The sequence below is a fragment of the Primulina huaijiensis genome, chromosome 17, assembly GCF_012295235.1.
Source record: "Primulina huaijiensis isolate GDHJ02 chromosome 17, ASM1229523v2, whole genome shotgun sequence".
NCBI classification, from domain to species: domain Eukaryota; kingdom Viridiplantae; phylum Streptophyta; class Magnoliopsida; order Lamiales; family Gesneriaceae; genus Primulina; species Primulina huaijiensis.
In genome coordinates, this window is record NC_133322.1 from 15894824 (window position 1) to 15920948 (window position 26125).

Genomic DNA, 26125 nt, shown 5'->3' on the forward strand with positions numbered 1-26125 from the left:
GACGACGGAGAAGTCTTATATGAATAAGATAAACTCCTAGACTACGAAGCTATTGTATAGGAGTTGATTTAACTATTTCTTAATGTGTAACAACTTTGTGACTTTTGAATCATTAATGAAAAATATATTTTGATGTCCTTTACATTATCAAAATCTTACAAACAACTTAGAAAACCTTTATGCTGATAGGAAATGGCAGGAAGACCACCAAGGAACAATCTTAACCAACGAAGGGCCAATCAGGATGATGAAGAAAACTTTCCTCCACCACCACGCGGAGTTAACCTTAGTCAAGTAGACATGATGACAATTGCCACCATTGTGGCCACGACGCTACAAGGAATTCTAAACCCAAACGCCAACAATACCATCCAACCACCACCAGAGCCCCAACCACGTGGAATCAAATACCACTACGAGTCTCTTCGCAGAAATCGAGTCCCAACCTAAGATGGGAACCCCGACCCGGAAGCTGGCCACAACTGGCTCAAAAATGTAGAAAGCCAAATTCATCTGCTGGAAGTGCCCGAAGAGCTCAAGGTAGAAGTGGTAATACCATTTCTTGAGGATAGAGCCCGTAAGTGGTGGGAAACAATATCACCATCATTGGCCAAAATTGAGCAGATCTTCCGAATGGAATTTTTGAAGCAATATTACCCAGCATAATTTCGTCTCCAAAAGTTGAGCGAGTTTGAAAATTTTAAACAGACATCATATATGACAGTGATGGAATACACCTCGAAGTTCAATGATCTGGGAACCTATGTCCCAACCATCATGTCAGACGAGACCTTAAAAATGCACCATTTCAAGAAAGGGCTGAGTAGCCGAATTCAATCTGCTTTGGCCGTATTCCAACCAAACAATTTTGCAAATTTAATGAGCACAGCTATAAGCGCAGAAACAGACATCAGGCGCCGGGAAGAAGAAAACAAAAATAAGAAACCCTTCGTCGGTTAGTCTGCTCAAGGTGGTCCTAAATTCAAGCGGCCAAACTATTCAAGAAGCCCATCAAAGGGAACCTTTAGCAATACTTGAAAGGGGATCGATTATTGTGCCCGGTTGCACAAAGGAAGTTTCAAAAATTATTTTTCTAGCAAGAAAACCGAGCCCCTAAACAATATTGTATAGCAAACACAAAATGACATTCATAGATTATTTTAGTAAAGTTTACCTAACAATCACAAGGATTGATGTTTTGGCTCCAACTTAGTTGTAAAACAACTAAGCTCTTGAATGGATAACAATCTACAAGCTTATCCAATGAGCACTCCTTGTTCAAAATCAAGCCCACCACCAACAAGGAAGATCCTCTCTAATTTTGCACTAGAAAATTAGAGGATTTTTCTTTTGAGAAGAAAGTGCAATCTTCAACAATTGAAGAAGCAAAATGAAGGAGAATAATGTGTAAAAATTTCGGCCAAGGCTAGAGGAAAGAAGGAGAGGAAGACTTTTCTTGGTGCTTGAAAAAGTTATAAAGTGCATGAGCATGCCATGCATTGTTTAATGAAAAAGTTGTCTCCAACCATTCACCTCACTTGCATGCTTTTTACTTTGGCTTATAACAATTACAAAGCCAATTGACTTTTATTTAAATATCTCAAACTCATTTGAGACCATTTAAACTTTACTTGATTTTACTCAAGCCCACTAGTTGAATAATTATTTTCTATTGGGCTCTACAAGACCCAATATTATTTAATTAATTCAACACTTGAATTAATTTAATTATTTGGACTCTACTAGGCCCACTAGTGTTTAATTATTTCAACACTTGAATTAATTTAATTTAGTCCATAATAATGTTTATGAAAATCACAATTTTCAAATACATTATTTAATTGGCCAACTTTTAATTTAGGAACACTTCCACAAATTAAAAGTTACATTCCTCATAATCTTCTTATAAAAGTCATACTTCTATTTTGTTTATTCTTATAAACTCTTTTATAAGCCGTTCAATACATTAAACTATTTTAATTGTCAACGAGATCTAGAAAGTTAGCACTTGTGTGACCCTCAATGGTTCATTGATACAACTAGCCGTGGGTTCACATCTCAATTTGATTCGGGACTAAACATGTCCTTATGCGAGCATACCCCAGTTGCTCCATTCTTACTTATCAACTCCTTGATAATAAGAACGTCAGAACTCAAGTCTGATAGTATCCAACCAATCATGTTAAACGCCTAGCAGCATTGCTTACATGATTTCCTAGGTATAAAATGATAGTGCCTACAAAAACCAATCTATTATGGTTAGCGTACAGTACGGTCCCTTCAACTCATATATCCTGACCGATTCGACAACTATTGGTATATCGAGAGCTATCAAAGAATCGATACCATGTGTCATATCGTAGTTGCATCGATGGTGTAATCTATGAAACCCCTTTCATAATTACCACCAATACTCTGATCAGAGATTTCATACTACATACACATAGGATATCCATACCCGAAGGTAAGCGGTGAATCCCCGACTACAATGCATCGACTCCTATATGTTTCGACAGAACACCCAACCTTGCCATCTGATGACCGCATAAGAGTCGGTAAACAAGTCAAAGTGCAACGCTAGCATATAGAGTCTCAACGTTGTCCCGGGTCATAAGGACTAATGGTGTACAACCACAAACTAGGATGTTTCCACTCGATAAGTGAGAACCAATTGGAAAGTCTTTTATGGAGGGTTGTTCAGTGCACTCTACCAGGAGCACCTATCTGCATGCTCGGACATCACAATGTCCCCTACCCATGAAACATGGTACTCACATCGCAGATACTAGTCTCAAACTCGAGCGGCCTATATACTTCTTAGCGGCGGCTGAATCGATTAGGAACTGTTTAGAATATACAGTATTCCAAATATGAGTTTCATGATACTCATCATATGAGCATCTCATATTCTTTCTACTATTTGTATATTCAAGGACTTTATCTATGCAACTAGCATGTGTATACAGATAAAGATGTGCCAAAACAATAATTTCAAATATTATTAAAATAAGATTATTTATACATAGAGTTTTATTGTGAACACTCGGCCAACACTTGGATCTAGGGCACCTACTCTAACAATGCTGGCAACAAGGAAAAGAAGTGGTGCACTACATGTCGGCAAAATCACATCGGGAAATATTATAGAAAAACGGGCTCTTATTTCAAATGTGGAAAGGAGGGTCATCGGATTAAAGATTGTCCTGACAACAAAGACAAAGGGACTGGACCTAGCAAACAAAATGAAAACAAGACTAACGTTCGGGTGTACGCTATAACCCTGGAAGGAGCTGATAACACCAATGATGTGGTGGCAGGTACTGTTTTACTCAATGAAATGCCTGCTTATGCTTTGTTTGATTGTGGTGCCACACATTCATTTGTATCTAGAAGATTTGCTAAGAAGCTAAAACTTGAGCATGAAAATCTTAGCGAACCGTTAAGAGTGGCAACACCTGCAAGTAAAACAATTGAAACCCACAAGGTGTATCGAAACAGTAAAATTTGTATCAGTGAACTGATTTTTGAGGCAGAATTGATTCAACTCAATATGATTGAGTTTGACATCATTCTTGGAATGGACTGGTTAGCCAAACACCATGCCATAGTAGACTGCCAAAAAAAAATGTTAGACTTCAGACTCCAATTAAAGAGGAAATCATATATCACGGAAAATCCAAAGAACGAAAATCTATTCTATCTGCCTCAGAAGCCTGGAAAGCCTTAAAAAGAGACAAAGAAATTTTTCTGGCAATGATCAATGAAGTCGAAGAAGAAGATGCCCCAAAGTTGGAGGATATTCCAGTCGTCCAAGTATTTCTAGATGTTTTTCCTGAGGACTTACCAGGTGCAGTACCCGATAGAGAGGTAGAATTTGAAATCAATTTGGTCTCTGGTGTTGCACCAATCTCAAAAGCACCATATCGAATGGCTCCAGCTAAATTTAACGGTAGTATATCATATAATGTCATATTTAAACATATATACCATATATCGCATCGAAAATTATGGGATTAAAATTTTTTTTACCGATACCGTATCGAAAATTTTGGTATAGCTTCCCAATTATACCGAAATGTGGCAGTATACCGAGATTTCTGTACGTATCGATATATACTATTTTATACCGAAAAATACGCGATATACCGAGATTTCTGTACGGTATCGATATATACTATTTTATACCGAAAAATACCTTAATATTTAAAAATCTAACTCTGCTATTTATAAATGTTATATAGTTTTTAGTTTGTATATATTATTTCGACATTTTAGTATTTCGGTGTATAGCGAAAATTTTCAAATTTAATACAAAAAACAGACCAAAAATTTCGGTATATCAAAAATTTTGATATATTCGATATTTTTCGGTATGATAACTCCAGTATACCAAAAAATCGATATTTTTTCTCCATTAGTCATATTTGAAAACATGGGACATTTCTGATACGACATAAAATTGAATTTCCTATTTTCCACGAATAAAAATTATAGAAAAATGAAATTTATATCAGTTGGATGATTAAATTAAATCAGATTTGCATCAAATTACGATACAAATTTTATTATTTTCCGTAAAAAAATAACGAGCACGATTGAATGCTAATGCAAGATAATTTTGGTCAACATAATTCACAAATAAAAATCATTTTTTACCCTTAGTGGATTAGGCAATGTCTTGTTTTAAGTCGGTCAATAACTAAATAAATAAGTTCAATATTCCAATATGTTAATTAAAGTTTACTTCAATCAAATCTTTAATTATACAAAATCCACATTCACTAATCTAATATAATATTAATACTCAAGAATCTCCATCTACTCCAACATAGTATTTATTCTTCCTCGTATAATTCAGAAAAACACTATCAAATATATATCAATATAAATTTTTAATTCAACAAGAAGTTAGCAAACAACTCCTCTTGCTCCATTATCTCACATATACCCTTCAAAAATTAAACAAACTTTAATCCACCATCATTATATAAACCTTCAATCTCTCCTCCAATATTCATACCATAAATCAAGCTTCGATCATCTCTTTAGAAAATACAGATTCAAGAAAAACTTGAACAAAAATGGAGAAAACCGATGCAACAACAGTTGAAGTAGCAGAAACGAGCAGAGAAAGGAAAGGGAAAGCACCCCTTTTGGTGGATGCTCCGGCGGCATTCGTGCGTTCCAAGACCTCACGTTACAAAAGGGGTGTATCTATTTTCGACTTGATCCTCAGAATATGCGCGGCAACGTCGGCTTTAGGAGCCGCCGTCGTCATGGGAACTACTGAGCAAACTCTTCCATTCTTCACTCAGTTCTTCCAGTTCCAAGCCAGTTATGACGATCTTCCTACTTTCTCGTAAGTTCCTGATCCCGATAATCGAATCGCACACGTAATTAGTATATTTATTTTGGTCTATTTTCTCTTGTAGGTTCTTTGTAATAGCTATGGCGATAGTTACTGGATACCTTGTTCTCTCCATACCCTTCTCCATTGTTTGCATCGTGCGGCCTGTTGCCAAAGCACCAAGATTCCTGTTAATTCTCTTCGATATAGTAAGATTCTATATAATGACCAAATAGATAAATCCCACTAGCTAATTTATTTGGTCAATTTTTGCATGTATTAACATTACCATAAAACTTTATGAATACTGGGGTATCATTATATGGTTGATTTGACTTCAGTTGGCTGTTGCTTTGGCTACTTCGGCTGGAGGTTCTTCGGCGGCCATTGTTTACTTGGCCCAAAACGGGAACTCGGGGGCGAATTGGCTGTCCATATGTGATCAGTTCGATGACTTCTGCCAGAGTGTCAGTGGAGCTGTGGTGGCTGCGTTTGTCACAGTGGTTCTGCTTATTTTCTTGGTGGTGCTCTCGGCAGTGTCTCTTCGGAAACACTAAACAAGATTCACATTATGTAATTTGGTTTTATTGTTTGCACTTTCTTTTCTCTTTATTTGGGATTTGGAGTTTGATGTGTACATGTTGAATTGTTTGTTAATTGGAATGTGGTTGATATAGAAATGTGTTTGTGTGGGGAAAATTAAATTCAATGGAAACAATTGGATTATGTGGTAATTTAATTATTTTTCTTGGTTTTTTTTAATATTTCTTAATTTCCTTTTTTTTAACTTATGCTAATCTAATCTTCAAAAAGAATATGATCATACAAAACACAGGATAATTTTTAAAATGGAAAATGCCATATTGTAGCCTCAACCTCAGAAAAAGATGTCACACCTTAATCCCGGGACGGGACGTCGATAATATCATCAAAGTCATGGTTAAAACCTAACTTTCGAAAATGTTTAAGCTTCTAAGGTACATAAACTAATGAAAACAAGTCTATTTTATTACCAAGTCCAGGTTTTTACAACTCATAAGTGAATACGGACTAAATATTTCAAATAAGAACTTGTTAAGTGGATGATAACTAAACTTCTTGAAACTGGAACATCATTAATATTCTATCAACATTTATTAACCCAAAATTTTGTCATTTCCTTCCATGGTTTTATCTTCCCTCTTTTTTTCTCGAACGAAGTGAGTTGGTGACTGACACGGGACCAGTACACAAGTGAGGCCGCAAAAATAATATATTTCTCTTTCAAAATAAGTTTCAAAAATATTTTTAACAATAATAACAAAATATTTTATATTGGAAGAGTAATTTAAATATATACATTTTGACCTCATAACTTACCTATTTTCCAATTTCAGCATTGTTATGAGACAATTTGCAGTCTCGATGCAGTAACTTGCATTTTTTTTTTGCAATTTAAATCTTATTTTTTGCTAAAAATTGAAATTGACTACTAGAATTTGCTTAACTTGCGGCTGTATATGCTGAGACGGAAATATCAACAAATCTCCTACATCGAATACATCCCTCTTATAAACATGTGGACTTTTGTTTTTATTTTTATGCTATTTTCCTACAAAAAATAAAAATCCTCAAATCTAATTTCTAACTCGGCATACCCGGCCATCGGGTAAGAAATTTCTTGTTGTCATTTTCAATTTTGGGCAAAAAAAGATCGAAATTATAAAAACAATACAGGTTAATGTACTGAGACTGTAAATTGACTTAATTCATATCAGTCTCCTATATGTTACTTCTCTAAAAGATAATGTCAGAAATAGATAGCATGCAAAAGTGTTCAAATATGTATCTCTCTGTTAGAACATTTATATTTTGGTGATTAACAAGGCTGCTGATCCAATAGATAATTAAAGAGTATAATCGATCTGAATTCAACAAGAAAACTGATTATTCATGCCCATATGTTCCCTAAACTAAACTGTTAATCAAAGTCCTACCGTCTGCTTAAGAAAAACTGTTGGTTTACTATTTGAAGGCAAAAATGTCACTGATAGTAGGCAGCTGATACAAAAAGGTGCCGAAAAGAAGTCAAGCTGATCGAAGGACGACTAATTACAGAGCCTAGCCGAAATGAATTCAAGAAGTAAACTAATTATGCATGCGTATTTGTTTTCTAAGCTAAACTGTTAATAAGAGTCCTATTACCTATGCAAAACTGTTAGTTTACTATTTGTGAAACGTTTACTATTTAAAAATGCTACTAATTTTTTTTACAAGCTAAATCTCGATAATTACATGAATCGTGCATGCATGCAACACTGCTCAAAATATCACCTTTCAAAAATAATAATAATCATCTACCGGGTAAAAATATTGCAATTTTAAAAATATAAAACAATAACGAGCGAGTAAAAATCCTGATAACCAAAAACATAATAAAATGAATGATCAAAAAAATTCATGTCTTCTCCTAACTCAAAACGTGATGTGCGAAAGAAAATAAGGTCATCGGGTTCGCGTGCGCACAAACAACTCTGCCTACTCAGACTTGGCACCTCCAGCCTTCTCATCAACAAACTCACCTGCATCATTCACACCTAGTAAGTCTAAAGACTCAACAAACCTGCAACGTTATATCAAATACATAAACATAACATGCAATAGTTAAAAATACAGTAAGCAACGTACATTTCATGAACTTAAAAGCTTAAGAATTTGTCCATATCATTGATAAAGTTTGGAAGACCCCGATTGATCCTGAAAGTAATGAATGGAAAAAAAATTAAAAAAAAGCATGTCGTATCAATGGAGAGTTCTCAACAGAATTCTCCAGCTGTCCCGTTTTGGTAAAGGAATGTTACCCTGATTGGTAATGTCGTAAACATGTCGTATAAATTCATAACGTGTCAAAACATGTCTCATCATGTAACGTCCCGAAAATTTGAATGTTCGCTTAAACCACATGCATGCAAGTTATCAAACTTCTTTTGTATTTTATTAAATTGTTTTAATGCATTAAATGCATGATTATTGCATAAATGTGTGTTTTAATTCATGGTTTATTAAAGTTCATGCATAATGACTTTTAAGTTGCATTTCGTGCTCGAACGAGGAATGGAGACCGTGGATATTGAGGAAAAATATTTTTAATGAATAATTAATTTTAATTATTTAATATAAGGTGTATTTATGGGATAATTTCGAAAATGGGCCTTGGTTGGGTATTTTTACTCGTCGGGCATATTTTAAACCGGTACGCAAATTTTTACTATTCGAAGGACGGTTTGAGGGTTCGGACAATATTTTCAAAAATGTATCTAAACAAAATATTTTTCTGGAGTTTTATTGGGCTTGATGGGATTATTTAATTGCTTAATGGGCTCAAAACCCTTTTAATCCCTTTATTTTTGATTAAGGGCCCATTAGCACCTTATATTATGACTTAATCACTTCATTAGCAAGCCCTAAACCAAATTGATACGTGGTGGCCGCCCCTCCCCATTCAGCAGCACCTTTCTGAAATTCCACCAGCCCCCAAGCTCGAAAATCCTCTCCAAACTTTCAAGGAAATCATCCTCCGCCTCTCCGGTGCACATTCTACGGGATTGTCTTCGAGTTTTCGAAAATATTTTCAAATAGTTCAACGTGTTGAACGGCTTATAAAGGAGTTTATAAGCGCAAAGAAAAAAGAATTATGACTTCTATAAGGGGATTGTGGGGAATGTAACTTTTAATTTATGGAAGTGTTCCTAAATTAAAAGTTGACCAAATAAATAATGTATTTGAAAATTGTGATTTTTATAAACATTGTTATAGACTTAATTAAATTAATTCAAGTATTGAATTAATTAAACACTAGTGGACCTAGGAGAGTCAAATAATTAAATTAATTCAAGTGTTGAATTAATTAAATAACATTGGGTCTTGTAAAGCCCAAATGGAAATAATTATTTAACTAGTGGGCTTGAATAAATTCAAGTATGATTTTATTTATCTCAAATGTGTTTGAGATATTAAATTAGTCAATGAGCTTTGTATATATTACAAACCCAAATAAAATGCATGCAAGGGAGGTGAAGAGTTGGGGGACAACTTTTTCAATAAACAAAGCATGACATGTACATGCACCTTTTAAATTTTTCAAGCACCAAAAAAAAGTCTTCTTTCTCTCCTCCACACACACTATGGCCGAAATTTTCACCCCAAAAATGCCCTCATTTTTGCTTTTTTATTTTTTGTTGTTTGGAGCATTCTCTTCTCAATGAAAAATACTTTACTTTTTAAAGTAAAGTATAGTGGATCTTCTTTGTTGATGGTGGACCTAATTTGAAGGAAAGGATTCATTTGAGCAAGGAGTACTCTTGGAAGCTTGTAGATTGTCTACCCTCAAGAGCTAAGTTGTTTACAACTTAGTTGGAGTCAAAAACATAAATCTTTGATATTTATATGTACAATTTCTAAACACACGATGTATGACATTTGTTTGTTTTGTTATTTGCTACACAATATAGTGAGGTGCTCGATTTCCTTATAGTAAAACTAATTTTGAAATTCCGAGTACCGTAACCAATCCTCTTTCAATTCGAACCGTACATTCTTACACGTCAGTTGCGTCAATGGTTTGGGAATTTAAGAAAATCCCGAGATGAATCTCACAATATGTTTGGCATAGACAAGAATGAGTTTTAGTAAGTACCAGTCACTAAGGTGTTCTATAATCATGGATATTATATGATGACTATGGATCGAAACTAGGTTTAGAAATAGAAATATATTTTGGGAGGATAAAATAACTTAGGTAGTTTATGATTTATAATTGATAGAGGATGTAGAGTTAGTTAAATCTTTGATTTCTTTGAGATCAAAAAATTTGGTATAAATGTATAAAAATAGGAAGATGGCATATCAGAGAGTACGCATCGAAAGTGTGATAGAGTGCAAAATTTAAGCCAATCAGATTAAGTATGAAGTGATTGAGGGAGCTTAAGATTTTTAATAATCAAGACTAAACAAAGAGGGGAGGATTTGCAACGCCCGCAAATCAGTCCACGTAGACCGCATGCATGAAAATTATTAAATTGCTAAAATATTTTAATTAAATAATTTTGGATGCGTGGATGATATATTTTGAGTGACTAAATGATTAATTGTGTAATTTTGCTCGATTGCATATATCGATAGTTGGCCGGGACGGAGGACCAGAGACGATTAAGGTGTTAAAGATTTAAAAGCTAAAAATTTTTTTTAGTTAAGAAAATATTTATTTTAAAGAATTTAAGAATTATTGCATTTTTAAGGTCAAATTTAAATTATTTAGTGGGAGCAATAAAATTATGTATTTTATAAGAGATTTTTTTGGAAACAGATATTTTAAACTCTTTTAATTTGAGACCTGATGATTTTATCAATTTTAAGGGGCCTAATTTATTAATTAAAAACTAGAGTTAATTAAGCGCATTAATTAAGTGATTTAGAAAGCTTTTTTTAATATATAATTAATCTCTAAAACCTAAACACACACACAAAAAATAACGTGAATTGAAGGAATCGACCGAAACAAGGGAGTCTTGGCAAGGAAGTTTTCGATTTTTTTCTCCTTCGTTTTTCGATTTTCTTCCTCGTTCTTCCTTCGAACAACGATCACCGGACTCTCTTGTAGCCCAAGGTGGCTTTTTGGTGGGGTTTTGAGAAGAAAAGATGGTAGAAAAAGGGTAGAAATCGTCTTCCGTTCATCACCAACGTTCCGCCGCTTTGGTATTCGTATTTCGAGTGTTTTAAATGCAAAGGCACGTTTATAAACTTTATTTTTGCACCATTCAAATCATTATATTTGTTTTATGTTTTAAAACATGAAAATTTATTTATCAAATTATTTGACGGTTGGATGAATATTTTTCAAAATTTTGACGTTTTTGCGCTTGTTTGAGACGGATTATGATTTCTAAATGATATGTTGCTGTTAAGGGATATTAAAGGATTGTAAAAAATGTCGTTTAAGGGGTAAAAAAGGCTGGAAAGTAGCGAAAAAAGTGTATGGTGGAGGCTTGAAATTTAGGGTTTTCCTTGCATGTTTTGGGATGTTTCCATCGCTAGGTTGTAGGGTGCGAAGGGGCTGGTGCGGTTGGTCAAGGGCTGGTCTAGTAGGGTCAGTAGGGTCCAAGGTAGCTCGGGGGTTGGCTCGAGAATTTTGGATGCGATGGCTTGGTTTGGGATAAAGAGGTTCGAAAATGGCTATGGAAAAGTAAGGGACTTGAGCCATGGTCTACTAGGGTCGAATCGTGGTTCACGGGGGTAGTTTAGGGATGAAAATCTTATGTTTAAAGTTTGGGAAGAAAATATTAAGTTTGGAATTAATTCGGGTTTAAAACGCTTCACGGTTTAATTATTAAGTCATTAAATTGAAATGCTCGGTTTTACGTCTAAGAAAAATATTAGAAGTCAAATTTAAGCTTATATGATGGTTCGGGATAGGTTCGAGTCAATAAAACTAAGAAAAAGTAAAAATCGGGAAGTTCGAGGTCAAGGGTAAAATGGTCATTTTATTTCCCGAGTAATTCGAAAGGCCTGACAGTTTCCCGAAGAATCATAATACATGCTAAATGATATTTTAAAATTTTTATGATTCAAATATGATATTTTTATGATATATGCAAAGGCAATATTATTTTTCCCCAAAAAAATGCTATTTTCCTATTGTTGAAAGATACGATATTTTATACATCAAAAGAAAGGAAAAATATTTTGAAAGATGTGAATTGACTGTGGCATAAAAGATATGATTGAGGATATCGTAAGGGAAAAGGACCCAGAGGTAGGGATATAAATGAACTAAACCGTTTGCGAGCTATTCGAAGCTCAGCTCGATAAAAAGCTCGTTTGAGTTCGTTTATTAATCATATCAAACTAAGCTCAAGCTCAATTTCGGGCTCGAAAATTTAATCAAACCAAGCTCAAGCCTAAAGATATTCGGCTCGTGAGCTCGCAAACTTGTTCGATTATAGGCTCGCAAACATGTTTGATAATAGACTCGCGAGCTCGAACTCGAGCTCGGCTTGTTTAGGTGGCTCGTAAGCTCGAACTCGATCTCAACTCGTTTAGGTAGCTCGTAAGCTCGAACTTGACTCATTTGTTGAGTTGAAAAATAAAAATATTATTACTAATGTCAATGAAAAGAATTGAACACAAAACATAGTTGAAAAAAAGATGAATTTACACCACATAATCACAATTACATTTTTTATATTACTTGAATATCATTATACTAAAATGTTCTTTAAAACATAATAAATTAACATAAATAAACCAACTTATTATTTTTTTCCCAAAAAATTTACATCACCAAGTCATATACACGTTAAGTAACTTTACAAATTATTATCCTAAAATATTATATTAAATTGAATATAATGAATTTATATTGATTAAAAAATAAAATTTATTTGGAACACATCAAATAGAGTATTAAAGGAGTGAAGTTATTGCAATGTTATTTATATGATGATATCAGTGCATATATGAAGAATATTTGTTATCTGGATATTAGATATATTATTTTGCGATGTTCAATAATATAATTATTTTATATTTTTTATTTGTTATTTTTGTCGTTTTGGTTATTTATTAATAAATTTATATTTTTTATCTTATTTAAAATTAGTTCATAGATAGATTTAATTTTTAACAAGTTCGAATCAAGCTTAAACTCGAGCTCAATTCTATGCTTTACGAGCTCGAAAACGAGCCGAGCTCAAGCCATGCTTGTTAAACACGATAAACGAGCTATTAATGAATCAAGCTCGAGCCTGGCTTAATTAACATGATAAACGGGCTTTTAACGAGCCGAGCTCGAACTTTTCTCGAGCTTAGTAATTTGAATACAAACCAAGCTCAAGCCTGATAATAGAAGCTCGAATCGAGCTCGAGCCGAGCTTGAGCCTCAAACAATCTTAAACGAGTCAAGCTCAAGCCTGATACTGTTTAGTTTGGTTTGGTTTGGTTTGGATCGTTTACATTCCTACCCAGAAGTAACAAGTTTACGGGATAGGGCCACAGAGAGAGCTCGACGATTGTATTTCCATATTTGGCCGTGATTTTCATATTTGGCCGCGGCCTAGTGACAAGAGTTGCTGACGGCCCGCCCCGAGGTACTTGGTATAGCTAGACTAATCAGTCGACCACATGATGATATGATCAAGGATAGTCAATTTCAAGGATCAAAATTCACCTAAAATGCTATACGATGATGAAAGGATTTATGATTTGTTTATGCTTACAAGTTTTACGCTATCTTATTTTAAATAAAAATATGATTTTTAAATGCATGTGTATGTATACTTATTATTTGATATTTATGGTTAGAACGTGATGAGTCATTAGAATCACTAGATCTGGATGGTCGCAGGTGATGATGATTTTGAGGGAGGCGCTGACGTTTTAGTGGATTGGATCCGACAGTATACTCCTGATGAACTTTATTTTTCTCATTAGATTAAGATTTAAAGTTTTAAATTAAAGATTTTGAGGATTATTTTATTAGAGATTTTATACTTTATTTTGAAGTTTAGTGTTTGGATTATTTAAAAATTGACGTATGATTTTGTAGGTAACGATTTATGGATTTTATGCATTTAAGATTTTTAAATATTAGTTTTGATGTTGATAGTTTTGAAGTTAGAAGAAAATGTTTATAAATAAAAAAATATCCATATTTATTTAAATTTTAAAGTTAAAAGTAAGGGACGTTTCATTTTATAACTAAGATAAAGTCGTCGCGAGTTTGGTAAAAGCTGAGTGAAATCCAATTTGGGACCGTAATTTCAATTATTCATACTGCATCCAAAATGAAACCGGTGAGTGGCCAATGTTTCTCTGTGCAGTTTTTTTGGTAGCTGGTGAAGAGAAATAAGTCGTGGTTAATGTCATGAAATTGTGAGATATTATTGTTAGTTTATGGTAACAATTAAATATTAAGTAAATTGACCCAAGACACCTTGTATGCCGCATGATTAATACTCGGGTAGGAGAACTAAACTTCCAGGAATGTACAAGTATTAATCAAAATGTCAAGAACAATTCTTAGGTTTAAATATGAACTATAAAAAAAAAAAATTGTNTATATATTGCACACCTACCGTGCACAACTATGTGAGCACCGATGAGGTGTCGGTGCTCACATAGGTGTGTACGGTAAGTGTGCAGCATATCAAATCTATATATGTGCAGCATATCAAATCTATATATATATATATTAAGCTATAAGCTATAAGGCCTAAGCCAATTATCCCTTTAGCATCTTTCTCTGTGGAAAACCCAAAAAAAGTTGGCATGACATTTTTTTTTTAAACAAGCAGTATCACAAATTATATTAAATTTACAATAGGAGTGAAATTTCCACTTTTTGTGAATAAAAAATTGATTTAATTTCTTTTTTTTTTTTAAAAAAATAATTCTACACCATTTCCACCCTCTCCCAAGCCCCTTAATAACTCATCATTGGGCAAGGTCAATCGCATATCGCCGGCCATGAACCAACGCAATTCGCCGCCTCCGCAGCTTGTCATCCGCCACACCACCACCACCCAAATCCTGAAGCAAACGACGTCGTTGTTCTACTCCAACCTCCTCGCTTTCCTCTTCCTCTCCTCCCTCCTCCTCACCTTCCGCTCCAACGTTCACAGCGCATCTCACTATCTGTACTCCCTTATTGACAAAGACCCGTCGTTGAAATCCCTGCTGTCCCGTATCGATTTATTGGCACCCACCCGGACCCACCACCACCGTCGCCGCGGCGCCTTTCTCCACCTCTCGCGTGTCGGGACTCTGGACGATGATTTCTTCTCAGGTGATTCTGATTTTGACCGCTCCCTTTTCCATCCTTCCTCTAATAAGTTCCTCCCTAATGCGACTCTTGTGATTCTTTCTGACTTCAAACCCGATTACGGATTCTCTAACTCGATCATTGATCACGGATTCTCCTATCCCAAAATTTTTAGGCCTGTAGGTGTCAGTTTTAAGCCAGAATTCAGGAAAAACGTTTCGTTTTTGGAAGAAGAAGAGATGAAATTTGAGGGTAGCAGACTGGATGATGGTAATGCAGTTGTCGATATGGATTTCTTGATCAAGGGTTTTGAACTGGGGCGCCGTGATGCTACTTCCCTGTTCTTTTTAGCTGGGGTGCTATCAGCTGCTTATGTGTATGTCGTAGTGGCATTTATAGTTACATATACTTGGGTGAATGGAATTATCTTCCTGAAAGTAGTGGATCATTTGCTGGGGAATTCCCGATCATTTTTTCGCACGTTTTGGTATGGGTCAAATATTGGGCTCAAGAAGCTTTCAGGGTTTATTCTCCTGAAATGGGCTGTGAGGGACGCCATGGCTCAGTTGATGGGGATATTTTTTTTTGGGGAGATAGAGGATCAATACGTGTTCTTTAAGGTTTTCTTGAGAATGAAGTTTATGCCATTTGCCAACGTGGCACCATGGGTACTTGGACACGAATGGGAGAGTGCTGGGTTTATTGTAACATGGTTCTTTAGTGACTTGATGTTGGGCTCTATTTTTGCAGTGGATACTTGGGTTGCGATAGTTGATTCAAGGATGGGTGGCAGAGAGATTGTGAAAGAAGGGTACAATATGTTGATGGCATTGTTTTACCCTGCTTTTGTGATTAGATGGTTAGAAGCAATAATTTGTGGATCCATTGGGAGATGGTTGTTGAGAAGGATGTCTGGGGATGTTTTCACACTGATTTTTCAGTCATCGATGGAGGTTTATTTCATGATGGCTTGGCTTGTATTTTACTTTGCAGCAAGGCATAAAAATGATTCTTCGGCTGGACGGACATTTGGGCGAAGAGAATTGGATGGTCTGCTTGACGTTGGTAGATGATCCTGAAGGAAATTCCTAAATATGAAAATCTGTTCCATGCCATGAGTTTTATACTAATGGTAGTGGTAACTGGCTCAGTTGAGGTGCTTTAGCACTGTCAGCCTTTTTGTGCTTCTTTTGTTAAGTATGCAGGAAATGTGAAGTAGTACTTCAGTTGTTTGTTGATGTTACCATTTGTATGAATTCTATAAACTCTGGAATGAGGCAAGAGATTGTATGTCTTCCAGGAATTTTTATGATGATTGTACAGATTTGTAACAAGAGTATTTAATGCCCTTCAAGACATGTAATGATGGTTGGTGGCAAGGCGATATAATGGTCGTTCTACTCGAGTTTTGTTGTGTCGGGTAATATCAGCAAATTCATTACCTTCACATCAAATTGATTCCAGTGCGTATGAACCAAGATTATTTTTTTGTTTTCTTGCTGCTTTGGTGGACTTCTATTAAAGTGTTTTTTGGCACATGAATCAGCTATTCACTATATGATGATGGCTGTTTTTTTATGTGATTTGACGAATTACAACTTTTCAACCAACACACGTTACCTTTACTTACCGAACCGGTTATTTTGACGAAATATTTGTAATTTATTTGTGATGCTTGCTTTATTGGATTGCGAATGGTTGATTTTGAAGAGCTGAAGTAAAAGTACACTCATTCATGCTGTTCTTAGTTTCATGGTAATGATGCATAAGCTTCTGGTTGGACGAGCATGTTTTTTTCCTGTCTAAGTAGAACACTGGTTCATAGTTTAATAAACATCTGTGGCTTCACAGTTTAAATTTTTATGGGCTTCTAAGTTCTAAGTCTTTCTTTCTCTACATTAAATGCATATGAATTGGCTATCATAATTTGTTCACTTTGTTTGGCAGCCACAGACATCAGCACATTTGTTTCCCTTAATTCATTGGCTAGTTAGATCCAAAATCTTATCAGTTTATTATATTCAGCCAGTGGGTTACTTACTTGGTTAAGTTTGGACAAATTACTAGATCAAAAATATTTAAAAACTTAAGTATTTGCATGACCAAGTACAAACAGACAAGAACTACATCAGCCACAGTTTCTGACATATTGCAATTTTTAAGTGAAAAAGCAGCAAAAACTCTTAAAAGGTTGATATGCTAGTGTTTTTTTAAAAAAATTGATTTGTTTTCTATCAGTGACAAACACACTACATCTAAACCAAACAGACCCTCAATACTTTCTTTTTTGTGATTTTCATGGGCTATTTCTTCTCTTTTTCTTCCTATTTGCAGGATATAAAATTATTTCAACTGTTTCTTTGGAGCGTTAGCAATATGTACATAAAACCGGAAGATGCGACAAGACTACAACTGGCTAGGTTACATAACTTTGGACTTGGTTAGCTTTTTTTGGGTTTAAATCTGATTCCAGAAATTGGATTCTTGGTCGGCTTGAATGATGTTTGAGTACAATCTTAGTGGTAGTCTGCTCTTCTCGTGGTATTCTTGTTGGAATATATTTACCAGCATTTGCAATTCTTTTGTAATTGTGAACCATTTCTAACTTGACTGCTTCCTATCACTCTGATTGTTATGGGATCAAGTGCAGGTCTCAACATATGCCGATGTATTCATGGTGTCTTGCTAGATACGGAAAGCTCAGATGTAGTGGTTCGTGGTTCAATTGATCAGTCAAGCATCAAAATGCTTATGAGTTGTCTTATGCATATTGCTTTGTGTATTGATTGTGCTGGTGACGCAAATCAGTTGAGTTGAATCTTTTAGCTTCTCTGTCCCTTGATGAGGCAGTCTATTTGGATGGCAAAGCGGTGATATGTGTATGACAAGAGTGCAATAGGTCATGTGTGAACTTACCGTCATTTGAACGAATAGACAAATGACAATGGATGAAATAATTTTTCCAGACTTGTAGGTTACATATCAGTGGAAGTCATCGATCAGTTGGGGATTTGGCGCATTGAACAACAATGAGGAAAAGATTTTCATCACAGGGTATGCAGTCTTGAATCAGCAGTAAATTCTTACACTTCTCGAGCTTGATCTAGCAATACCTGGAAGAGCGGATACTTCAGTAAAGTAATCTTGATAACAAATCTTTTGTTATATTCTCCAACATACACTACCAAATGACCCTTGGCACATCATCAGGAACGATCTTCTCCACTTGCTGTAAAGGCCACCATGACAATTTACAGCACGAATCGCAGGTCGCACATGGTATGATTCTTTGTCCCAATATTTGTGTATGAATACCGTTTTCTCGCACCCAAGGGGTATCAGAAGTTTTAAAATTTTTGTTTGACATTTGAAACGTTCTTTAGGCACTGTATGAATTGAAATATCCATAGGATGTTTAAAATTGTTATCTTTGCGTATTCTACGCTGGCCCCAAACTATTCCGGATTTTAAGCGGAGATAGTCTTTCTTGTATATCCCTTCGAACGGATCGCTCTCGTTTGATCGTCTAATTAAGTCTACGATCGGGGACTTTGTTCCTTTAAAGATCACAAATAATTTCTGTATTGAGATTGGAACGTCCGAATTTTAGAAATCTAGAGGCGGTGCGGAGGTAACAGGGTGGCGGCGGCAAAAGGTCTCTCGCCCAAATTATTTTTAAAAAAACAATTGTGTTGGCCGAAACTTTGAGAATGAAGATGAGTTTTTGGTATTGTGTTATTGAAATGACTCATACCTATTTTACTATTTAAATATTCGGAAAATAAATCTTCTTTAATCTATTTAAATCCAAGTAATTGTTAACTTTTAAACTCAATAAAAACTTACACAATATTTTCGAAAATTTCAGTAGTTAAACCAAAAAAAAATTCGAAACTGAAAAAAAAATAAACAATTTAAATACTTTGAGGCATAAAAATGATTCACGTCAACATCTATAAATATTTCAAAACTAACCTAAAAATAATTTACTTCCCAACTACGAGTAAAATAAAATAAATTAGATTTTACGAGTCGAGTCATATTTTATCCGGAAAATCGATTTTAGTTAAACGAAGGACTTTTAAAGGTCCAAAAGTTATTATTTTTGAAAAAAAAATTGTAAACTTTTATTTTATAATTAAATGTGTTTTAATGGGCCTAATTATTCTCAAACCTAAAACCTTAAAACCCTAACATCTAACACCCAATTTTCGAAAATCATAAAATCAAACCTAGGGTTCTAAGACTCCTAGTGGCAACCGAAAATCACACACACCACACACTGAAATTTTCAAAAAATTGGAGAGCAAAAATCCAAGGTTGTTCGTCGTCCATTCGTTCCTCTTCGCAACCTGCTCCAACGATTGAATATTCGAACGTTCTAAACGCAAAGACATGCTTTTAAACTTTATTTTAGCACTATTAAATCATATTATGCATGATTTATGTTTTCTAGCATGAAAAATGCTTAGATCAAATTATTTAATGTTTGGACGTGTATTTCTCAAAGTTTCAGTGTTGCGATGCATATATGAATTGTGTTATGATTGCCAAAGACACGTCGCCGATATGAGACCTTTGAGGGTCGGGAAATGAGACATTTAAGCGAAGAATGATGGCTGGAGGTTGGCATAAGGGGACGCATGGATAAAAGCTAGAACCTAGGGTTTTCAAGGGTTTCCTTTGGATTAAAGCGACGGCTAGTGGCAGCTGGACCAGGGGCTCAACCAAGCACGGTTGAGGCGCTGTGATGGCTGTTTCCTAGGTCTAGGGAGAGTCCTAGCATGGTTGGACTCTTGGCCACGCAAACGAGAGAAGTCGCGGCCACCTTGGAGAATTTGGGGCTCGATTATAGGATGTTAGGCCAGGGCTGTGAGCAGGGTTATGGTCGGTCGGGGGCTGACTCATTAGGGTTCGGTGCGGTCCTAGAAGGGTCCCTAGGTTGGCTGGAAGGGGTGGCTTAGGGAGGAGCAGTCGCGAGCCTAGGAGGATAAGGGAGGGACGCTGCTTGTGCAAAACCGAGGGAAGGTCCATGCGCACGGCTGGGGCTGGCTATGGCAAGGCTAGGTAGGGTCCACGAGGGTCTGGTCAAGGTCTGGTCCCAGGTGGCTCGAGGTTTTTGGGAAACGTGGCTCGACTTAGGGTTTAGGGTTCGGTTTTGGCTAGGGAAAGAAAAGATCTTCGAACGGTGGTTCACGAGGGCTAATTCATGGTTCAAAAGGGTAGTTTAGGGATGAAAAACTTATATTTAAATTTGGGAATAAAATATTAAGTTTCGAATTTATTCGGGTTTAAAACGTTTCACGGTTTAGTTATTAAGTAATTAAATCGAAAGGCTCGGGTTTACTTCTAAGAAAATTATTAGAAGCCAAATTTAAGCTTATATGATGGTTTAGGATAGGTTCGAGCCAGTAAAAGTAAGAAAAAGTCAAAATTGGGAAGTTCAGGGAACAAGGGTAAAATGATCATTTTACGTCCCGGGTAGTTCGAAAGGTCCGACAGTATCCCGAAGAATCATAATACATGTTAAATGATATTTTAAAATGTTGATGATGATAATATGATATTTTACGATATATGATAAGGCTGAACGATTTTCCCAAAAAATGCAATTTTACGATCTTTGAAGGATACGATATTTTATAAATAAAAAGAAAGAAAAAATATTTTGAAGGATATGAATTGACTGTGATATAAAGGATTTGACTGGGGATATCGTGAGGCAAAAGCCCCACAAGGAGCCTGTTTACGGGAGAAGACCTCAGAAGAAGCCAACGATCGTATTTTCATACTTGGCCACGGTCTAGTGACGTGAGTTTCTGACGCCCCGCCCCCAGGTACTTGGTGTATATAGACTGATCAATCGACCACATGATGATATGATAAAGGATAATCACTTTTAAGGATCAAACTTCATCTAAAATGTTATACGATGATGAAAAGATTTATGATTAACTGATTTATGATTTATATATGATTATGAGTTTTTACGCCAGCTTATTTAATTAAAATATTTATTTTAAAGCTGCATGTGCATGTATATGTATTATTTTTTATGTATGGTTAGAACGCATTGAGTCATTAGACTCACTAGGTTTGGATGGTCGCAGGTGTGGATGATCTTGAGGGTGCGCTAACGCTTGAGTGGATCGAGTCCGACAGTACACTCTCGAGGGACTTTTCTTTTCCACATTAGATTAAGATTTAAATTTTGAAGTAAAGATTTTGAGTAGTATTTTATTAAAGATTTTATGCTTTATTTGAAGTTTAGTATTTGGATTATTTTTAAAATTGACGTATGATTTTGTTGGTAACGATTTATGGATTTTATGCATTTAAGATTTTTAAATATTAGTTTTTATGTTGGATGGTTTCGAAGTTGGAGGAAAATATTTATAAAAAAGTAAAAAAAAAATTAGTAGTATTTATTATATTTTAAAGTTAAAAATAAAGGACGTTTCAATACGTCAATTTAACGCATTTCAACCGACGAAAATGAATTAAATCGGAGCGGCCAAAAACTTTAAAACCAACAGCTTACAATACGAACAAGATCTTGAATTTCGGGCTCGAACTCGTCAAGATCGGAACTTAAACTTGTCGCTAGCAGTCTGAAGGTGACGCCACTCGTCGGAGCTCGTCGGAAAAGAGCGAAATGCAGCTGCACAGTGACTAAAAACGAGCTAGAAAAACAGCAGGAATTAGAGGAATGAAATGGATTTCAAATCCAATACTCTAGTCCACAAATCAACCAAAACTTGAAGCTAAACTTACTGGAATGCAAGGAAGGAACCACGCATGCAGATGGATCGCAAAAGGGCTCTAAGCTGCTCGGTTCCTTCGATTCTAGCCCCTACAAGCTGCGTCCAACACTCATCTACAATCCACAACGATCGGAGCTTCAATCAGGTGAAGCTAGAAGCTACACAGTGGCTGGAAAATGCAGGAAGGGGTGATGAGAAACATGGTGTAGGGCTTGGGGTTGGGTTCTCTTTCTTCTTTTTCTTCTAATTATGGTAAATGTATGTATATGTATATGTAAATGTCAAGTAGTTACTAAAAATAGTAACTTATGCTCATTTGACTTGGTTTGAATTTATTTTTCTCTCACGTGTTATTTAAACTCCGGATATATTTTATATCGTATTACCTCCGATACTCTAAAATACATATTTTTTAACAAACTCGCTGAATTTATTTTGTATAATTAATTATTTTAATTTACAACCCAATAATCATTCTAAATATGTCAAAATAGAGGATAATTAATTATAGGGCCTTACAATGCTAGAGTTCACTCAATCCACATATATCGATACTATACTGAGAAGATTCTTTATGGATGAGTCCAAGAGAGGAACCATGAGCCGCATTCCCTATGCGCCTGTTATAGGCAATATAGTATATGGTATGATATCTACTCGATCGGATATTTCGTTTGCACTGAGTGTTGTAAGCACATATCAATAGAATCTCGGTCCATTGCATTGGAAGGCCGTGAAAGACATTCTTAAGTAGTTTAGAAGAACTATGAATTTGTTCTTGGTTTACGGGAGTGGAAAATTAAAATTGGAAGGCTATACTGATTCTAGCTTCCAATAAGATATGGATGATTCGAAATCAATTTTTGAATTTGTATTTAAGCTCAATAATAGTGATGTTTCTTGGAAGAGTTCCAAGAAAGACACCACAACGGATTCAACCACTGAGACCAAATACATAGTTGCATCTTTTGTGGTAAAAGAGGGGGTTTGGATGAGGAATTTCGTTCAAGAGTTGGCTGTCATTGAAGGATCGTGTGCTGGGAGAGTGCTTCAAACACAATATTCTCCATGAGCTGCAGTAGCTCGTGTTTTAAGAATGTGTACACCGATGAATTAGATCAAGTTTGGTTTTCAAACCAAGCGGAAGGCACTCAAAATAATCATTCGTTAAAAAAACTGATATATTTTATATCATGTCCAACTGAATAACTGAATATTACATGAGATCAGTTCTGACATCTATCAGTTCAGTTATGGATAGAACTGAACTGATCAAATCAGTTAAGAACAAAACGAGAAGTTAAACAGATAAATAACACAAGATATGTTTATGGATGTTCGAAAACTTCAACTGCTCCTACGTCATCTCTTCTACCTCCTCGGGTAAGATCCACTAGAAGACTTTGATTTATATAACTACTTGTACAAACCCACCCAGCTTAGGACTTACCTACTGCCTAACTGAACTCCTAGTCTAGACTGAAGGCAGCACCTTCCAGCCAACACTTCTTTAACGTCTATGTGTCAAAGACTACATACACAAGTTTAATGTCTTTGTGCAAGACTGTAATTTTGGTGGTGGTGTATGCGTGTGTGAGAACTGAACAATGATAACAACCCGAAGGTATTCTCACACACTGAGGGAAATGAAGCTTCTAATCTAAGTTGATATATCTAAGGAGTGTTCCCTCGGCTGGGCAAAATGCTTCTTGAAAGCTGATAAGCAATATGAGTGCCCACCCTCTTTTTCGTCCACACTTCTTCTCTTTTTACTCTCTATTGTATCGAGTCTTCACTGATCTTCTATTTATAGGTGATAAGTCTTGAACGTACAGTGAGACTCAATTATTGTATCCGTTGCATTTGAATTAGTTCCTTGAGATCTGCGTTCCTTGAGATCTGTGTTGTACCTTTGCGAACAGCTGAATTCCATTAAATAAGCTTGTCGTGATCTACAACTGATTGCTCTTAACTGATGTTCTGAACTGGTCAGTTGAACTGGTCTTGTTCTGATGAGATGAAATCAGTTGGCTGGTCAGTTGAATTGATTTCATTGATTCAGTCTAATTGGTCAGATGTGATCTTCATCAGTTGAACTCTTCATCAGCTGGCCGGGCTTGCTGTACTACCTATCAGCTGGACATTCAGTTAAACTGTTCTACGATGCATCAGTTGAACTGGTTCAGTTCATGTGATCAATTGGTTCTTTCAGTTAGCATCATTGACAGCTTCAGTTTTGGCTCGTAACTGATAATTTCAGTTTCAGCTTTATGCGAACTTAGGTAGATTTATTAGTAACAAATTAACAAATTTTGTTAACATAAAAATCAAGCAAAGATTACAAACATGAAATGTTCCAACGGTCATTCTTCAAACTGTTGATCCAATCTCGGTATACTGCGATAACACTGGTTCATCAGCGATCCAAACATTCCACATTATTCGAGATATTGTGGGAAGATGAGACATATCAATAGATAGAGTCGCCCCTGCAGATAACATTGCTGATCTACTGACGAAGCCCCTGCCAGGACCATTTTTTGAGAAGCATCGTGAACCAATAGGTCTAAAATCCATGTGTAGTTGGCTATAGAGAAAGTGGTAGATTATTAGAGTAGGTGCCCAACTAGCAAACTTGTGTCTTGGGTTTTATTTTCTCTGATATAAAAAACGATCTTTATTTTAATAATATTGTACGATTTTATCCAATTATGACATTTACTTTATCTCTATAATCATGCAAGCAGGATAGAAAAAGTCCTTGAATATATCATAGGTACCATGAGGTGTACCTCTCAACGTAAGACCATGAAACTCATTAGGAAGTGTATAAATTTTAAACATGTTCCTAGTTGAATCAGCAGCCTAAAATAAGGATAAAAGTCACTTCAACTTGAGACTAACATCTGTGATATAAACTCCATTTTATTGGTAAGGGCATGATGATGTCCATTCATACAGATTGATAATCATGGGATGATTTACCGAACAACCATTCCTCTTACTGTCCAAGTGGTTTTACTTATCGAGTTGAATAGTCTACGGTTATGTTTGTAAACTATTAGTCCTTTGACTTGAGACAATGCTCTATGTACTAGCATACAATTTGATCCATTTACCGACTCCATTGAGGGTCATCAGGTGGCAAAGTTGGATATAGTTTCAAAATACGTAGGAGCAAATACATTATAGTCGGAGATTCACTGTTTTCCTACTGTTGATGATATCTTATATGATCTTACGAGTTAATAGTGCAAGGAATTTCTGGCCAAAGTAAAATGTGTGCATTTTGGAAATGTGTTTCCCCAGTTGCACTTACTATGTCACTATTAGTACTCAAATATAAATCACATCGTTATCGAATTCAAATGCAACTCTTGATATACCAATGATTGTAGATTCGATCGGAATATATAAGTTGAAAATATTATATTGTACGTTAACCATGACTTAAGGTTCACGTAGATACTAGCAGTGATACCTAGGAGATCATGGGGCGATGCTATTAGACGCTCTTATCATGATCCGTTGAGGGCAATCAGAAATGAGTTCTAACATTCTTGATCAAGGTGTTGATGAAAAGAATGAGGTTAATTGGGGTAAATACAAATAAGAATAAATGTTATTCTGAATCATATGAATTTGTGAACTTACAGCTAGCTGTATCCCTGAACCATTGAGTGTCGGACAAGTATCAGATTTTGTGTTCTCGTTGAGAAAGTAGAAGTTTAAAAAGTTGAATTTGGCGACTGTAATTTGATGAAGATCAAATAGAATGCTTATAAATGAGTTTATAAGTTGATTACAAAAGATAGATGAAATGAAAGTTAGCTTAATTGCCAATTGAAAAAAGAGAGTGGAACTGCATGTTTGGTTAATGAGTTCACAAAACTGACAGCTACCAAATATAGACAGTGAAAATTTTGATTTTCAAAATTTTCAATTTTTATTATATGAATGTCCGGTCATCAATTGGGATTATATTGAGTTCACAATTAGTTATTTAGAAAATTTAAAATTTACTAATTAAATAATAGTATTAGTAGTAGTGACTACTAATATATATAAAATTCTTGTAAAATATTGTAGATGATTATATAATTAATTATCAAATGAGTTAATTAAAGAAATTAAATGATGATTATTTAATTTTAATCAATATGTATATGCATATAATATAATGTGCAATTATAGATGTGCGTGTGTGTGTGTGTGTGT

At 35.3% G+C, this 26125-nt stretch overlaps 2 protein-coding genes and 1 pseudogene across 2 annotated transcripts; 2 read left to right on the plus strand and 1 right to left on the minus strand.

Annotated features, from left to right (window-relative positions):
• The first annotated feature begins 4989 nt into the window (after positions 1 to 4989).
• LOC140963519 (casparian strip membrane protein 1-like) lies at positions 4990 to 6081 on the plus strand. The gene is made up of 3 exons (XM_073422874.1): positions 4990 to 5359; positions 5433 to 5556; positions 5689 to 6081. The coding sequence occupies exons 1-3, from the start codon at positions 5082 to 5084 to the stop codon at positions 5902 to 5904; spliced, it is 618 nt and encodes a 205-aa protein (XP_073278975.1). The 5' UTR covers positions 4990 to 5081; the 3' UTR covers positions 5905 to 6081.
• Positions 6082 to 14788: 8707 nt separating this feature from the next.
• Positions 14789 to 16458, plus strand: LOC140962336 (uncharacterized). Its single transcript, XM_073421204.1, has one exon. It carries the CDS (start codon positions 14849 to 14851, stop codon positions 16214 to 16216), a length of 1368 nt encoding a protein of 455 aa, XP_073277305.1. The 5' UTR covers positions 14789 to 14848; the 3' UTR covers positions 16217 to 16458.
• A 146-nt stretch (positions 16459 to 16604) lies between these two features.
• LOC140962337 (auxin-responsive protein SAUR50-like) lies at positions 16605 to 18614 on the minus strand (annotated as a pseudogene).
• Between the last annotated feature and the right edge of the window lie 7511 nt (positions 18615 to 26125).

Bases quoted from the DNA above. Each gene is read 5' to 3' on its own strand.
- LOC140963519 (XM_073422874.1), top strand. From the start codon at position 5,082: ATGGAGAAAACCGATGCAACAACAGTTGAAGTAGCAGAAACGAGCAGA. The intron at 5,360-5,432 runs GTAAGTTCCTGA...TTTCTCTTGTAG, and splicing joins GACGATCTTCCTACTTTCTC to GTTCTTTGTAATAGCTATGG. The intron at 5,557-5,688 runs GTAAGATTCTAT...ATTTGACTTCAG, and splicing joins TGTTAATTCTCTTCGATATA to TTGGCTGTTGCTTTGGCTAC.
- LOC140962336 (XM_073421204.1), top strand. From the start codon at position 14,849: ATGAACCAACGCAATTCGCCGCCTCCGCAGCTTGTCATCCGCCACACC.